This window comes from Schistocerca gregaria, chromosome 5, assembly GCF_023897955.1.
Source record: "Schistocerca gregaria isolate iqSchGreg1 chromosome 5, iqSchGreg1.2, whole genome shotgun sequence".
Taxonomy (NCBI): domain Eukaryota; kingdom Metazoa; phylum Arthropoda; class Insecta; order Orthoptera; family Acrididae; genus Schistocerca; species Schistocerca gregaria.
This window is the reverse complement of record NC_064924.1, coordinates 319,862,027-319,880,430: the sequence shown is the minus strand read 5'-3', so window position 1 is coordinate 319,880,430 and position 18,404 is coordinate 319,862,027. Positions and strand designations below refer to the sequence as shown.

At 38.2% G+C, this 18,404-nt stretch overlaps 1 protein-coding gene across 1 annotated transcript in view; it reads right to left on the bottom strand.

Annotated features, from left to right (window-relative positions):
- The window catches only part of LOC126271956 (unconventional myosin-Ie-like), a 379,140-nt gene that overhangs the window by 325,365 nt on the left and 35,371 nt on the right, over positions 1-18,404 (bottom strand). The window contains exons 5-6 of the mRNA XM_049974395.1: positions 12,678-12,855; positions 5,849-6,011 (exon numbers count right to left, since the gene is read on the bottom strand). Coding sequence (XP_049830352.1) covers positions 5,849-6,011; positions 12,678-12,855 — 341 coding nt within the window. The remainder of the gene's footprint in view (positions 1-5,848; positions 6,012-12,677; positions 12,856-18,404) is intronic.

The window sequence follows — 18,404 nt, the reverse complement described above, 5'->3', positions numbered from 1 at the left end:
CAATCCCTTGAATGGTTACAGTTTTATTCGTGGGCATAGAATTTCCCGGCACTTTAGAAAATGAAACTCAGGGAAAAAGACACGTTTTGTAAATATGCACCAACACGTTCACTGTACATGATGTGCAGCAACATGTACACTGCATATTTTCGTATTACGAAAGTATACATTGGAATTCCACCAAACACCGCATGTGATGACCTTTTGTAAGCCAGTCATAGCTCATGTCACGTGATCTTGCCAGCTGATGACAGCAGATATTCAGAGTTTGGGACACGTGATGTAGTCAGCCAACAGCAACATCACTGTTAAGCAGCACGGACACAAAAACAGAGAAAGTTAATAATTTAAATTAATATACATGGTGTTGCTACAAGAAAAGAAAAGCTTTCACATAAAATATTCGTCTTTATGGTTTAATAAGCTGCTAGAGAAGCTAAGCTTTCGCATATAATGTTGATCTTTTTTGGGTGTGTTACACTTTAAGATGTATCACACACATGTGCCAGTAAAATTTTTAATAATGACATAAATGTCTGGCTTCAGGATTCGAAATTCTTCTAAATGGCTCATCATCAAAGTGTTGATTTTTAAATGAGAGTCAAATGCTCTGTGATTTAAGAAGTTCATGGTACATTCTCGCACATAGTTCAACTTACGTGAAAGGATATTTACTCTGAAAGTAATGCTTTTCAAACTACCATTAGCAATATTTTCCCACGACTTGTTAGAAACAGGTTCGTTTCAGCAGTTGCCAGAGAGCGCAGGTAACGGGCAACACCACACCCGTGCAGCTAATATGATGTATGAAGCCCGCATGCGCGTATGTGTAAAACATTGAAAGATCGTACATTATGTCATAAAAGAAACGAGATCAGTGGATACCCCAAGAGCATCGGAATTTCGTGAACCATACTAAAATGTGCACATTTAAAGTTCATACTTTAAGTGCACATTCGTATGTCCAGATTCCCAATAAAGTAGACCTCGACCTGAAATTAAGCTTCTCAGTGTGGTTTTCGGGATGTAAATTTTCTTGGAAGACCAGTACTGCATTATATCATGTTTGGTTCTATATTATGGCATAATGCCATACGTGCCAGAAGATGAAAACGTGCACCTGAAATGCAGCGAATAGTTGAAACTAGCCAGTACTGTGGAATTAAACATTTCATTTCAAATACATTGACTGCCTCTGCGGAAAAGGTTAATAAGAGACAAATTTCTTTAGCAAACAGACAACTTCATTGTTATGCAAGGCAATTAATGCTTGACTATCAGAAAGGTGGAAATAAAATAAAATCTGAAACTAATAACATATTTTAGTCTTCCGTAATTATGTGAATGTATTTTAATTCGCTTGATAGCTCCCGGCCACAGGTATCTGTTTTGTTTTCATTTGACGTGAGAGTAAACGAAGGGGAAACAGCAAAATAACTAAATGTAAACACGGGTCACATGGAGACTACCCACTATAACTCAGACTGCTCTGCGCATCAGCCCTAGATCTATGATATTTGCTAACCAGGTCAATAGTAAAAAAAAAATCGAATTTTCAAAAATATGTTCATCTTGTAGCACACATCTTTCTGAAAAGTCTGAAACATAAAACATACGTGTTCGAGGAAATGTAAGACATGTTATTTGGTCTTAAGTGTACCAAAGTGCAGTGCCACGCTTCTTCATAATGCATTCTTCTATCGCACGCCACTGTATTTCGCTCTGTGAAATTGAAATGGGTATATTTAGTAATGGATGCCATCAAACTATATTCAGGACAGTGGAAGTTGAAATGTCCTGTGGTGCCTCTCCTGCTCCCAGTCGGCCTGTTTTACAGCCTGCCCCTCTTTAAAAAAAAAAAAAAAAAAAAAAAAGAAAAAAAGGGGGGGGGGGGGGGGGAGGGGGTCGCAATTAATAATGAATGGGATTATTTGTAATCGGGAGAACAAGAACTCTTCAGAAAATTTGCACTCTTTATTGCCTATTAGCTAATAACTTGATTTTTTGTGTGACATAAAATTAAATATAGGAGACGTAAAACCAATAAAGACAAGAGACAAGTAAGAAAGCACACATTTATTCAGTCCTTAGCTCCTAGCATTTTTTTTCTATCTAATCTTGCTACAGCTTTACGTGGTGTGCTTTCCTTTCTGCGAAAGCACCTATTACCTCATCAAAGCTCGTCAAATGTTTTGCTACATGAAAAATCGAAATGTCGTTATCTAATATTGAAAAGGGTGTTAATACAAATAATACCCAAGACTGGTGTGGTTTTTTGATCTGATTACATCTATTTTGTCACTGTCTGCTAGATAAAACAAAATAGGCCTCTCTAAAATGCAGCAATTTTGTAACACACATCAAATAAACGAGATTCATTTGGCACAAATGGTCGTTTTTGTAACACAACAGAATATAATTCATGAAATACTGATATCAAATGCCTATAAGGCCGACTACAAGCAAAAAGCTTTATGTTAGGAAATAGTTTCACATTTCATTTTTATGCACCAACTTCTCAAGCATGAGAGTGAAAAGTAGTATGAAATTTTTATATAAATTTGGAATCGTTTTAAGCTTCCATAATTTGTGTGATGTCCCTGTTTCTTCTCATTTCTCGCTCTAACAAACAATCTTGTCATCACCAATTCTGTAGCTATCCCGGCCATTGTCAAAATTTGTTCACTACCTCTGCCAGAATCACAGGTTTAGTTATCTGGCGTTTATTCTCTGGTTAGGCGTTGTTACATGTTCCTACAACTCGTTTTCCGCGTTACTTCCAGAATAGAACTTAAGCAGCTGCTAGCTGGGGACAGTAAAACTGGTCCTTGCTAGTGCAGCAATTTGGCCTTAAATTTTCTCTCAAAATTTCATGTTTTTGGATACACCAAGGAGATAATACATAATCTTTCTCACCTGTTGCTCCTGTTAGTCGTTTATTTCCATTCTGGTACTCTGAATCTATGGATTTTGCTAGTAATTATAACAACGTTGATCATTCACAAACCCAATCAACCACATAATGAGACATCAATTGGTATTCATCAATTCAGCTTTACTCCACTCAGCTCACATAGCCCCATCCCCTTTTGCCTCTGGAAAGTTTATTTCTAGATGTGACGAGGATTCTTCTGACAGAGACATCACATACACTATGCACGCACTCAAAAATCGACTTATGATTTAATCTGAAATCAACTTAATGTGTGTTCAAAAATCGATAGACCAAGGTGTGTTGGATGCTAGTCACTTTGTGAAACAAGTTCCCCCCCCTCAAGAATATGAATTTGGCGCCCTCTTTTCCCAGTAGCATCTAGCTGCTTGCTGCGACTGCTTGCACAGCCAACAGCCACATTCCTGTAGCCAGAAGAATCTACTACTCAAACGCGACTCAACTGCGCCTGCGCATGAGCCCGCTCATAACTGCTAAAATGAATCTAATGTAAAACAGTTGTGACTTCATGCTCATCGGAGGGAAATTGTTGTTATGAAGCATTGCACAGTCTTCCTAAAGCCTTCGACACATTTTGCTGTTGGCAGATGCTTTCCTGAGTGCTGTGTGTCGTTGTTGTATATGGCGCATTTCCTTTGCAATTTAAGTTCTTTTGTTTTTTTATCTCTTTTATGTTTTATTGTTGAAGTATTATTCTGCAGTAGGGAGTTAAAGTAGAGTATCGGTTCCTACCAGTCAGAATTCCAAAAATTTAACAGGAAACTAAAACAATGTAAAATTCCTGGTATTTTCCTGGATCTCCCGGTTGTCCCGGGTCGTGTACACCCTGTCTACACTCGCCATAGATGTTTATCATCTGTGCCTTTTCAGAATTAGAATAAACCATTTTCACAATTTTTACAACACTGTACATACTGTTGTGGTTGCGACCTTCTCACGTTCCTACTGTGCGCACTTCTGTTCTTACTTGTGTACAGTACAGTATCACAGTCATCCGGTAACACAGTGTACTACAGTTATTCCGAGTATAAAGACTAATTCAGCAAGTGCTACATGCAGACACAGAGACAGCCAAACTCGTAAACATCATAGTCTTCATAAACATACCCCTACAGATCTTGTTTGTTACAACACACGACTGAACATCTGAGGTTTCAGTGTCAACTTCATGTTACAAATTACTCAGGATGTACTTAACATTTTACAATGTAAGAAATGGCATTGATTAAGTATTTGTTTCTATATTCAGTTGTGTTAAAAATACTAACAGGTTTCCATTAAAAACAAAACCAAAAGTACTGGGTGTACATAAAGTCCAGGAACACTTTCAGTTATTTATTGCACAAGTACCAAACATTGTACAATGTTTGATCATATATATATATGTTTGATCATATATATACATATCATACATATGACACTTTGAAGAGAAATCCTGATTTTTTTTTCATATATACTGCCACAGTGTAGTTTGGTAATTTGCCAATATTCAGCGCTAGTCACAAACTTGGTGAGTTCAGGTGCAAAGTGAGCTGTTTCATGAAATAGCCTCCCCGATCACCAGATCTCACTCCGTGTGGCTTTTTTCTGTGGGGGCAGATTAAAGATCTTGTGTATGTACTGCCTCTACCATGTGATGTAGCAGAGCTCTGGGAGAGAATACAGGAAGTGACTGCCACAGTCGATGATGCCATGCTGGGACGGCTATGGCAAAAATTTGATTACTGTATTGATGTTGGCCGGGCCACTCATGGTTCGCATATCACATGTTTGTAAAAAGCCTTTCAGAGTTTATCTTCAAAATGCGATATGTATGACATCTTGTAATGTTTAGTTCTTGTGCAATAAATAATTGAAAGTGTTCCTGGACTTTATGTACACCCTGTATGTGTTGAAAATCATACTTCTGTGCATTTGTCAATGGTTTGTATTAACTAATTCCACCAGCCCCTCTTCTCACTTTCGGTCTGTGGAATTGGTTATTCAGTGTTTGTTGTGGTTTCTGAGGTATTTCCAGTGGTAATGTTAGGTGGGCCTTTCCAAACAAGCTGTTCATGGTGAACCCTTGACATGGCAGTGTGTGATAGGAACTAACTAACTCCATATAAAATGTAGTGTCTAATAGATGATATGGTCACAATTAAATACACTGATATAGCAGGTCTCATCTATCCTGCAAGCAACTGCCACATCAGTAGTTAATACAAAGTCTAGAGGCATTCTAGTCAGGTTGCTTAACACATTGTACAATACTATTTGCCATAACAACGAAAGCACTTTCTCCAATACAGCAACTGTCTTTTTAATTCACCTGCATGTGAGTGTGCTTCATATCATGGTGTTAATTTTCTATTCCACGAAGTACAGAAACTACACCTGTGTTACATCTATGCCAAAATTTGGCAAATAAAACATGACAGGTTTTGGAGTTTAATTGAAGTAGCTGAATATTTTACGTACAACCCACAAGGTTAGCTGAAATAGTAATGTGCTGCTTCCTGGACTCAGGTAGGCATACCAGCCCCGGATCGAATCCGCCCAGCGGATTAACGACGAAGACCGGTGTGCTGGCCAGCCTTGATGTGGTTTTTAGGCAGTTTTCCACATACCACTGGGTGAATACCGGGCTGGACCCCCATGTCCCGCCTCAGTTACACGACTCGCAGACACTTGAAACACATTCGCATTCTTTCATGATTTACACTAGACACAGACAGCTGGGGTATACTAATTCCATCCCGGGAGGGGGTGGTTATGGGGTGGCAGCAGGAAGAGCATCCGGCCACCCCTTAAAATTAACCATGCTAAATCGGTATTTAACCCCACCGAACCTGCGCACAATGCAGGACAAAGGCAGTAGCACAAGAAGAAGAAGAAGCCGAATATTTTACTTACGTTTCATATTGTTTGAAGCCCCAGTACACAGCTGATAAAAAATGTGAAAATTCCTTTCGCCAGCATTCTGAGTAGTCACTCTGGACTTTTCAAGTAAGAAGTTAGATATACGTCCACCTTCAGGTTGGCCACCATTTCCAAATAAAATTTCTACGTACTTTCCCTGGGAAAATAAAAATAAAAAATGTGTGAAACTTTTGAGTGTGTAAAAAGTGTGGGAAACTTTATTTTAAACAGCAAAAACCTGAAGAGGAAAAAAGATAAATCATCATCCACTATTGGCAAACTGATCAATCAGTCCATTTCAACAGATTCATCATTTAAATCTTATTTATTGTGTCAACCAAGTAAGTGTTCAGTAGCTCACATAACATGATAAACACATTACAAAATGTGTCATGGTGTCATGTTTGAACTTAACTTTAGTGGTGGTTGTAATAACAGCAACAGCAATGGTGGTAGTTGCTGAACTGACAAGGGGAATGAGAATGAAATGAACTGAAAGGTTTGAAGAGGAGGGGAATGAGAACTGTGTTCTCAATGCCACATCAATATTATATGCAATACTTGTTAGTGTTTCATCTGATACAACAATAATATTCTGAGAAATATGCCTCAGCTTTTAATAATTATCAATCATGAAAATACCTTCCGCCACATAGGAGCTGCCTAGTATTATGTGCATCATAAACAGGACCACTTAATTTTCAATAAGAAAGCGAAAAATCTTTATAGTGACTTTAATACTACTGTCACAAAATGGATTTAGGCAAGAAATGAGTTCCAGTTGTTTCATTAAAACATCTCGAGTTATACAAGTCTGTTCTTGAAATTGACCTAAGAAACATTGCTCTTGTCTGTGGATGCATAATTAAACAGGATTTTTGTTACTAGGAAACCTCTAAAGCAGACATGGGCTGTTTGCTGCACTACAGCCCATTTTAACTCCAAACATATTTACTCCTTTGAAACAAAGCAAGTCAAACAAGTCTTAGATCATTTAAGGTTCTGATCATTTAAAGTTCTCATTAAGTTTTTTACTTTTATTTTGTGTGGTATGTTAACAAAGATTAAGGCTCTAAGTACTTTCTCACAACATGTATTACCAACTACTGAAATGTCTTCTCCCGTCGTTGTTCCTGTGGGAATTAGTCACACATTTTTATTTTATGTATTTTAAAATAAATTCTTACAACAACGAAAACAATCAGTTTTTGACAAAATAATTTAATTGGATAGATAAAGCAGTTCAATCAGTAATCTCAGATGTTTAAGCAATAATCCCTGTGTTGCACATTATCTTGTCTTCCACCTTTAAGCTCTCAGGTTTTGAAATCTCGTCCGATGCAGTCCCCAACAGTCAGTCTTTCCTTCTCATCCCGTGCGGTAAGCCTCTCCTGACCTGCAGCTCTGGGTAACTTTCCCGAAATCTACTGCTTTCCTAGACCTCTACAGTCCTTTTGCTCCATCCATCTTACTCCCTCTTCAACCCTACTGGCTCCGAAAGCTTGCACAATCCCAACCTCTTATGTATGTGTTCTGCCACCGCTTGGCGAGTAGATTCTTTAAAATAAATTCTTGGATTTATTTTCAACCGGAGAAAATGATCTGTTTATTGATGTAGTATTTAGTCACACTCTCTATCCTTATCCAATCAAAATCTATGACTAAGTAGCTGAAGTCGCACACAATATTTACTGTTTACAGCAGGGGCCTGTCAATCGTAAACAGGAAACCACAGTCTTTTCCAAAGAAGTATTGTCTCAATAGTTATAGTATGTTAAATTTAGCTTTCACAAGTGTAACTGTTATACTATATACATTATGTTATACTATATACATTTAATGTTTTATACAGTATACACGTTTAGTTTCTATAATGTTTAACTTGACCTCAGAAGCTTCTCTTTCCTGATGAGCTCTTTGAAGCACCATGATAAAATGTGTGGATGGGTGGAGGAAATGGACGAACAATACATGTATGCTGCTACATGGTATAGTGTGAAAAATGAAGAGTTTTGAGGTTTACTAACTGCTCTATTTCAGTTCACATCAACAAAAAACAGCAAGCCTTTAACACAAGAAACTCTCTCTTAAAGTGCATCCACTTGGTGTCATCTTCTGTTCAACTTTGTGTATACACTTGATGCTCTCCACAGTGCAAGGCAGGCAAGCACTCACTCTGTACATGGACGTTTTGTCTAAGCTGGATGATATGTCACAGCTCAAAGACTCCTGTCATCAGCATGAAATATGCACAATTTGATACCAGCCCAGAATCATTATACTGTTTACAAAACATACATGTATTTAATGAAATTTTGGTGTTTCTGACCACATCATCATAAGAAAATAAATAACATGCTAGAGATTAAGGAAGTCTACACAGTACTGGAATTTCAGTTCGGAATATTACCTTAATAAAAAGATGCTAGCTGACCACTGAATAGCACTTTCATTTTAAAAATCATGAAAATTTTATTTGTATAAAATCTGTACATGATTACACTATTGTTCTACATAATCCCTGACTAATTCGATGCACTTCCTGAGTCAGAGACCAAGGACCTTGATTCCTTTGACAAAAGAGTCTTCCACTGCTGTCCACAACCTGCTTGATACCTCTTTCTGAACTTCCTCATAATTGAGAAGTGTTTTTTGGACAAATGATTCTTTAGGCGAAGGAAGAGATAGAAATCACTAGGTGACATGTCAGAGCTATCAGCCGGATAGCTGAAGACATCTCACTTGAAAGATTGCAGGAGAGCAGTGGTTACGGCTGCTGTATGGGGTCCGATGCTGTCATGCGACAAACAAATGCCCTTGCCCAACCCCTCTCTGGGGTTGTTTTGTATCACTCTTCGAAGTTCCTTCAACATTTCACAATAACAATCAGCATTGACTGAATTCCCCTTTAGAAAAAATTTGGTGAGAACAACTCCTTTTCGATCCCAAAATACAATGACAATGATTTTCTTGTCAGAGACTGCCCGACATAATTTGCAGATGAGATATGAACTGGGGTGACACCATGTCACTAATTGCCTTCTGGACTCATTTGTATGATGGTAAGCCCGTTTCATCATCTGTAATAACTGAGTTCAAAGGCTTATCTTCTGTCCTTTCAAAATGGTGTGAAAATTTGTGTGTGCTCCCCACACGATTTTCTTTGTGAACCTCTGTCAACATTTTCGACAGCCAACAAGCACACAACTGCCAGTACTCCAATTTTTTCGTTAAAATGGTTTGGATCGTTGATCTGCTGGCTTCTGGAATTGTAATTGAGTGGTCTTGGACCGTCAGACAGCATTCTTCATGAAATTTAAGCTCAATTTTCTTTTCTTCAACAATGCATCATCAATTGAAGACCTCCTTCCCCTTCCTTCCTTGTTATACACACTGGTTATACCACCCGTGGACTCGGCAACCCACTTCCTAGCATTATGCTGGTTAATCATGTAGCCATAAACACCTGTCAGACATCAAATTTCAACTGGGAAGATGATCTCCACATTAAGAAAGTAAATAACTGCAGGCACCTCACATTTGACAGGAGACTGCAGCATAGCATCCACCTCCAACAGCAGCCACAGTCAGACTGAATAAACTACCAAGCCCCACAACCTCCCATTATGGTTTGTCCATATAGTCACAAATGACAAACGGTCTTTAATTCTTGGACAACCATTTTAAATTTTGAGTCTAATAATAATGTTTGCAGAACCTGAATTTACAAGTAAAATATTTAATGGAAGGATCGAAGTTAATAACTCGTCATATAGCTGGGGTGTTGAGTTGTTGATACGCACATAAATGAGACTGAAGCATTAAGTCGTGAATAGGCACATAAACAAAACTGAACTGTTGTTAGCTTTCAAATGAATACCTCAGAGCTAATAGAATACGTAAATACAAATACACGACATGGCTACATTTTTCCAGCAGACTATATTGTGCTGCCATTGGAGCTTGACTGGAGAGGGAGTAGCAGAAAATGCATGAAACACGAATGTAGCACCAATGAGCTACTTCTGGTCACAGGCAGGGGAAGTTGTGCACAGTGCAACTGACACGGAGGAATGCATTGTGAGGGGGATATAGACCAGAGGAAGAGGGAAATTGTGGAAGGGAGAGTGAGAGTGCAGAATGACTGAATTTGGGTCCTGGAGTATGGATGGAGTTGGTTGTGGGGCAGAGACTAGTTGAGACTGGTGTGAGGATTATGGGATCACAGGATGTACTGCAATGATGATCTCCGTCTATATAACTCACAGAAACTGGTGTTAGGGAAAGGAATTCAGACTGTACAGGATCAGAAGCACTCACTGAAATCCATCTTGTTGTAATCAGCAGTGTCTTCCATCACTGCCCAGTCAATCCGACTCTTGGCCAGTTTGCCTCTAGCCATTCATTCACACTGACAGCTGGTTGATGATTATGCCCCCATAAAATGCTTGCAGAAGTTACAGCAGACCTGGTATATGATATGACTACTTTCACAGGTGACCCTGCCTATCCTAGGATATCATGTCCATAATGGAACTTTAATCCAATGTCTTAGGTGGGTGCAGGTCCTGTACCTGAGTTTCCCAAATAGGTCTGACTCATATTGCAAGGTGGTGGGAGTAGGTGTAGCATAAGAACAGACTAGGATACTTTTTTACATTGGGTGCAGAGAGGACTATCACTCTGGAAGTGATAGGACACAAAGTAGTCAAAGCTCTGGTGCAGGCTATATAGTTAATTGTTCCTGGAAGTAGTTAGGTGATTTGGAATACAAGTAGGTATGGCATAGGAAATCTGTTTGTAGACTAGGTTTGGGGGGGAGGGGGGGCTGAATTGACTATCTGTGAAGATCTTAATAACACCTTCAGGACATACTGGACACAGGATTCCTCTTCACTGTAGAGGCACTGCCCATGGGTTGCCACACTGTATGGGAAAGAGATTACAATGCAGGTACAGTAAACGGATACTATGGGGCACCCAAGATCATTTGGTTTATGGATTTTGGGAAGCACATACGAGGATGGTTGGTGTGATGAGGTAGTTGGATCTGTAAGAGAGATTCTGAGGTGGGCCTACTGATTTGAATAAATATTGGAAGTTATGCTGGACTTCTGGGGTGGGATCCCTGCAGCAGGGCTTTTAAGTGGAAGAATCAGACATCTGGCAGATACCTTCTGTCATGTAACTGCTGTGGTTCATCACAACATTGGTGGGGCCTTTGCCTGCAGGGTCGGTCTGTCTGAACCTTGTGTGTAGCTGTTCTTTCTTCCATCCAGCAGTTTGTGTTACTGGCAACGGACCTAGGAATGGAGGGTGAAGCTAAGTTGAAGGTGACGAGTTCAAGGAAAACAGCGAAGGGGTAATTAGATGGGAGTGGGAGAGACTAAAGGTTTATTATTTATTCTTTGCCAAACATATTTTTTGTTTGTTATCTCCCCTAAGAATGTGTTGAAGATTTTTCTTCTAGAAAAATGAGCTGAACGTGAACAAATTGTTGTTTAACAAATTCTACTACTATATAGCTTATGTTATTTCTGGTGTCAACTGTTTTTGTACTTTTGCATTAAAATCTCCCATTATGATCTAGTAGTGGGATCTGCTGTCATTTATCAGCTTCTGTAAGTCCTCAAACACAGAGGTAATTTCCATTTAAGTTTTTATTTAGTAAATAATTTGCACACTGTAAAATGATTGTTGTCATCAACAAGACAATTTCAAGCTTCAAAGAATACGTTTTACCAGCAAAACATAAATTAACAGGTTCCATTACTTACTCATAGAAAAAAAGCATGATATTAGGGATATTATTACTGCTGTAAATGGTACGAAGTTCACAGAAGTTTATTATTTTCAATTTTTACAACAGGCTGGTTTGTTTCTTTCCACCTATAGGTTAAACTAATAGTGGTGATAAACCATATCCTTGTTCAAGTCCCTGAGTAAGTTTCACGATTTCCATGTCTATACATATTACTAAATTGAAGTTCCCCACTGTGTTTTTATGTCTGTTTGTGAAGGCTAAACTCTGGCACTATTGCAGGGATTTTGATACTGTTTTCACTAATACACATAATAGTTGAAGAGAAAGGTTTGTACGTACAATGTATTACCACTACACCTGAAAAGTTGTCTGGCTATAGATACTTAGTAATGCCATTGCCAAGACAGATGAATTACCTTTTATTTGTGTAAATTGTTGTAAGTTTTTTAATGGATTGACTAAATTATTTGGATCTTGTTACTTGTCTATTATTTGCCACAGCACACATTTTGGTTACATCTTACGACTTTTCAAGATCTAAAGTTTGCCTAGAGATAAGAGGTCAGTTAACTTCCCTTATTTTCTCTATTAATTATTCAGCTATAAATATGGTATCTAAACACTAACATACCTTCCTAAATCTGCATTGTTCTCCAAGCTACTGTTCCAATATTTTTGGTAATTTTCCCTTCAGAACTGTTGCATATATTTTACTTGCTTTTGTTAATTGTGAGAGTCCTCTGCAATTTCTGCTGGTATATTCAGAAATGTATGGAATTTCGCACATCTGCCTCGATCTTTCCTGTCAAATGCTATCAACCAATAGTGTACCACCAATGAAATTTTTAGTATTTACTCTATACAAAGATGAAGTTCTGGTTCGATATTATGGTTTTTGAGTCTCTCAAAAATTTTCAACTTTTATCCTCGCTTACTTTGAAGCAATTAGTTCAATATATATCATATCTGACATTTCACAGTCAACATTGTTACCTTTTTCAAAAACGCATGTCAGATTTATTATACAGTCTAACACCAAGTTCAGTTTTTCATACTTACAAATCTGCTAGAGTTGTTATTGCGGACAGTTTTAGCATTGCCAAAGGCTTCAAGGAGGGGATTTGATTCAAGAATGACATCTTTTATGTGCTGCACACGCTGGCCACCACCTGATACACGGGCAATGTAGGACATAATGTACTTGGCAGCAACGGTCTTCCCAGCACCAGATTCTCCACTTGAACAAGAAATTGAAAGTTACTTACATACACATTTCCACAAATAATGCGTTGTGGTCATAATATTACTACTTTTCCTTAAGTGACATTTCTTTTTTGCAACAACACAAAATCACACATCAAATAAGTAATTATCCCACTCAAGTGTGATGTAAAGGAAATAAACATATGTGGAAAAAAATTACAAAGTTGGCTTTCTGGCATGAAGTCTACTGTGACTACAGAGTAAAAATTAATCATTTACTATAGCCAGTAACACCTTAACAATTTTTTTGACATAAAGTGTCAGAAAGTTTAACCACGTAACATATATTTTTCACTTATTCAGATCTGATCCTTAACTAAGTGATATTACTGTGACATTTTGATGAAAAGTACTGTTTCCCAAAAAGTGAATGCACAGCATGCACCCACCCATGAATGCATGCATGCATGTCCACACACACAATCATTGCTCATATACAAAAAAACTACCTACTTTGCATGTAACTCTGCTTGCAGCTGAAAATAATATTACAGAAATCCTGGAAATTCTGCCATGTGTGTCAAACACAAAAAGCTGCATTTTACTGCAACAGAAAGAGTGCTGAAACTAAAGCCTCACTAGGACTACTTGTTATTTGACATTTTTTTATGTAGTGCTACAGTGTTAACCCATCAGCAGGACACTGGTTAAGTTCAAACAATAGGAAGCAGGCTGCAAACACAGACCAAATGCATTTTAGCCTGATGCCACTGGCAATAGTCAAATGGGCTGCTAACAGTGCCCAATAATGAAGCACATATGTCCAGAGTACTATTTGAACACTGACATTTTGTTGTGGTGCATTGGCAATGAATAACAATCTGAGTGTGACTTTAGGAGCTCTGGTTGAATAAACTGAACTGCAAGGTTTGTGGAGTGAACTAATAAGTAATGTTAATAAGACTTTCCAAAACTCAAATCTTTTTTGTGAATAATTTAAAAAGTGAATTTCTCTATGATGTACAAGTTTCAAAAATTTGAAGCACGCAAGTGAAAGGATATCACCATCAAAACAACAACCAAAACAACAACAACTACTACTACTACTACTACTACTACTACTAATACGTCAGCAACATTATAGGATCAGTGAAATTCCTTAAAATTGTCTTCAGATGCAGTACAGTCAATGTAAATGGATAAAAATGAAACAATATGAATGGTGCATACAGAAATCTCACCAAAACAACAATGGACACTTAACACATGAAAAATATTTGTAGCATTACAGACAGGTTAGTATGTTATTGATTAAATAACATGAATGTAAGAGCAAACTTCAAAATACAAAGAGATTATAAACAAGTATCTGCTCTATGTTCTTAAATTTTATCCTTTCCTAGGATTGAAGTTCTTTGTCAATGCATACTAGTATTTCTCTCAACCTTACCCAAGGGATAAGATGCAGTATAAAGTGCACGGAATGTCTATTGTAAGGGCACCACTTAAAGAAAAGTGAAAGGGCACAAGTAACAAATGGGTGTGGCAAAGACCAAGGCAAATTAACCAGTAGATATTGTGTTGTAACTAGAGATTTATGTGATTAGGTATCAAACAAAATGTAGAAAATGGTGAAGAGATTAATGATGAGATGGATTCTGGTACAGTGATACAGCAATGTTACTGTCATACTTTGTTTATATAGAATTGGATTGTTATGCAAAGAGAAGATAATCAAAATATTAAAAAGAGGTGGGACATTACTCTCCCTCCCCAATGATAGATTAAACAAAAGTCCAACCAGACCCCTGACATTTCAAAAAAGTAAAGATTGAATCTTCGTTGTATTCAGATGACAATGAGGACGGGTGCAAATAGTAATATTAACTTGCAGTAATTCGGTAATGCTGCATAGCATTATTTTTAATAGCAAATTGGTTTTATGAACTCTGCACATTGATTTCTTGATTATGCTATCTTTGAATAATAATGAAAGTATGGCCATATGGGGTACGAACAATTTATGACTGGAATGAGAATGTCTTGGAAGAAAAGACAGCATGTTATTTTGATGGAGGGTAATCAACAGAAGCAGAAACAGAAGTAACTTCAGGCATGCCACAGACAACTGTGTTACATCCATTTCTGTTCATGTTTTACATTAACGATGTGGTAGACAATATTAACAACACAACGACCTCAGACTTTTGAAGATAATGCAGTTATCTATAATAAAGTACTGTGTGACCAAACCTGCTGAAATATCTGATCACATCTTCATAAGATTCCATAGCAGTGCACAGATTGGTAGCTGATTTAAACATATGAAAATGCAAAACTGTGCAGTTCACAAAATGAAAGCTGTGGTACTGAGTGAGTACAATATCAATGAATCACAATTAGAATCAGTCAACTCATACAAATCTTTGGGTGCAATAATTTGTTGGAATATGAAGGGGAATGTTCACATATGCTCAGTTAGAGGTAAGGAAGGTGGCAGACTGTGGTTCATTGGCAGGATACTGGGGAATTGAGTCTGTCTACAGAGGAAACTGGATACAAATCACTTGTTCGTCCCATCTTAGAATGCTGCTCAACTAGAACTAACAGGTGAAACTGAACATATATACAAGGTATCCATATTTAAAGTTCCAATTTCAAAACACCGTAGAAAGAGAACCACCACTCGGAATAAAGTCAAATTTGTACAGCATATTACTGATGCAGGGGGATATGTCACAGGAAAAACCAACAGATGTATACATATGCCTGTTGCTCAGTTTGCGTTTGAGGATTATGTGCTGCTGGTAAAGTTCTTTTCCAAATTGGTGACTGTGCACCAGCAGCCCTGCAGAAGTCTAAGACACTCAAATGTACAAGAAAGAGAGAGACACAGAGAGAAAGGCATTGGTCCAATATCTGCTAAGGATCTGAAGAAAATGATTACAAAATTCGAAAAGACACATTCTTTTGAAGAGCGATGTGGGACAGAGAGGAAATCAGTTGATTCAGCATCTGTCAAAGATGTGGACACAGCACTGCAGGTGGGGTCAAGTAGTGAAGTGTAGGCATGCAGTGCACAGGGAATTACCTGAATATAGTACATGCCTGTGATCATGGTGCATAAAATGTTACAAAACATCCTGCATTCCTATCCACATAAAATCACCCATGTTCAGGAGTTGCTCCCTGCTGAACCGCCAGCAAGACAAATGATCACTTTGGAATTTCTTGCTCGCATGGTAGTGGACAATGGCCAATGGCTGCTGCAGAGGCATTTCAGAAATGCTAGAATTATCAGCTGTCATTTCTCTACAGCCTGGTCATCCAGATGACCCCCTCTTAAGGCATGTGACTTCTATATAGGGTGTAATTTGAAAGACATGTTTACTGCTCCGATTACGAATGTGGCTGAATTGAACACACGCATTGCACAACACATTCTGAATGTGACCCCTGAGACACTTCAGTCTGTCGTGGAATGTGCTGTTTCTCAATTTCAACTTGTGGCAGGAAACAGTGGACAGCAAAATGAACATATCTTGCACCAGTCTCATCAAAATCACAAATCAATGTCACTTCTTATTTTGTATGGTTTTTGGCTTCAAGACAAACACAGATGGCATTTTGCTTCTAATGCAGTTTTTGGCCTCAGGACACTTAAAACTGATTTTTCCCATGTGGTACAACCTTGCTGTGCTGTGGTGGATGAGTTTACCTAAATAACAATGTCGCAACTGTTGACTGCTGAACTTGTGCAATCTTGCACATTGAACAGTACTGATGGTGTAATGTGCAGCTCAAACCATAGCTATCATATTGCGATTTATCTGTCATTTGTAGCCAACCCCATTTATGTTAAGACGAGTGAAACGCCATCTATCTGATGTCATTCTGAGCAGCGTTTTGAACTTGACTTGGTAAACTCTCTATGATAGATGCCAGTTATCCCACAAAAGCCTACTCACAACATTTCATGAACTGGTATTAAGTGAAGAGCCTACAGATATTCATTAGCTCTCTATGTGACGCACCTATAGGGAATGTGAAGACAGGAATACAGTGCTCACAAATGCATTTAGGCAGTCACTCATCATGTACTCCATATGGGGTTGGAATGGGAAGAAATCACAACATAGGTACCATACCAAGTACCTTCTGCTTTGAACTTCACACAGTTTGCAGAGCATGCATGTAGATTTACACACTATAGTTGTTATGTCGCATAATAAGGAAAGTAAACAATGGAAGCATTTGTTTAGTATTGTCATTATTCTTATAAAATGGAGGAAAAGATCTTCACACTGGGGAAATCAAGCTTATCTGAACTTCATAATGCAAAATCTGCATATGTCTGACCAATCAGAAACCCATCAGATAACATCACAAAGTTAATATTTCTGAATTTGCTGATATTGAATCCAGATATTAATCATCAGTTCAGGCAAATAACAACAACTATAAAACTCATCTTTCTTAAAGGCTTGAAACAGGCATGAATGTTAGTTAAATAGGAAATATAAACAAACATACGTGGTAAACCCGGTGGCATTCTTAAAGTATGTAAGTCATACCACTAAGTATGTATGAAAACTACAGTGATGCGTCCTATCAAGAAGGCACAAATTCATATTCTCCAGTCTCAGAATACATGCAATCAATAGTATGAAAAATCACAAAAATAATAGCGTTGATTGCTTCGCAATACATCAACTACATCCCGAGAAATTGCGAAGCAAAGTTGATGCTTGAAATAAATGAAGTGCACAGCTAGTGCACGTCCTGAGATTCAATTCTGCACCTCACGCTGCCAGTAATCACGATGTGACTGACATACTACATCAGTAGAGTGTTAATGTATAGCGTGGTATTATATAACACATCATTGGCCCCTATTTCATTGATGGCACTCCTAAAGGGGGACAGTTTAGCACATTCTTGAGCTGTACCTTACTTGAACCAGCAATGGAATCGAAATTGCTGTTCTGGCTGCTGTAGTGCACAATCCTCAGGTGGGTGTACGAGAAACTGCACAAGGGGTAGAAATAAGCCACAGTAGTGTGCGCAGAATATTGCATCAGCATCAGTTTCATCCGTTCCGTCTCGCACTGCACCAAGAACTGTATGGGAATGACTTTGATTCCCGCATTGCATTCTGTCGTTTTGCACTTCAGCAGTTGCAAGGTAATCCAGTATTCCTAAGCAATATGTTGTTTACAGATGAAGCTTCATTTACAAATCATGGTAATGTGAATCTGCAGAACATGCACTACTGGTCCGTGCAAAAACAACACTGGATTCGCCACATTGCTCATCAACGACAGTGGAGTGTCAATATTTGGTGCGGTATCATTGCTAACTGTATTGAAGGTACCTATTTTTACCGGGAACATTGAATGGACAGTGATATGCATATTTCTTCAACACACACTAGTGCTCTTCATTGAGGATTGGAAACTTGTCTATCAATGTGGTTCCAAGATGATGGATGTCCCACACACAATGCAAAAGTTGCCAGAGACATTCTAGATGCAACATTTCCTAATAGGTGGATGGGGCAGGGAGGTACTGTGCGATGGCCAG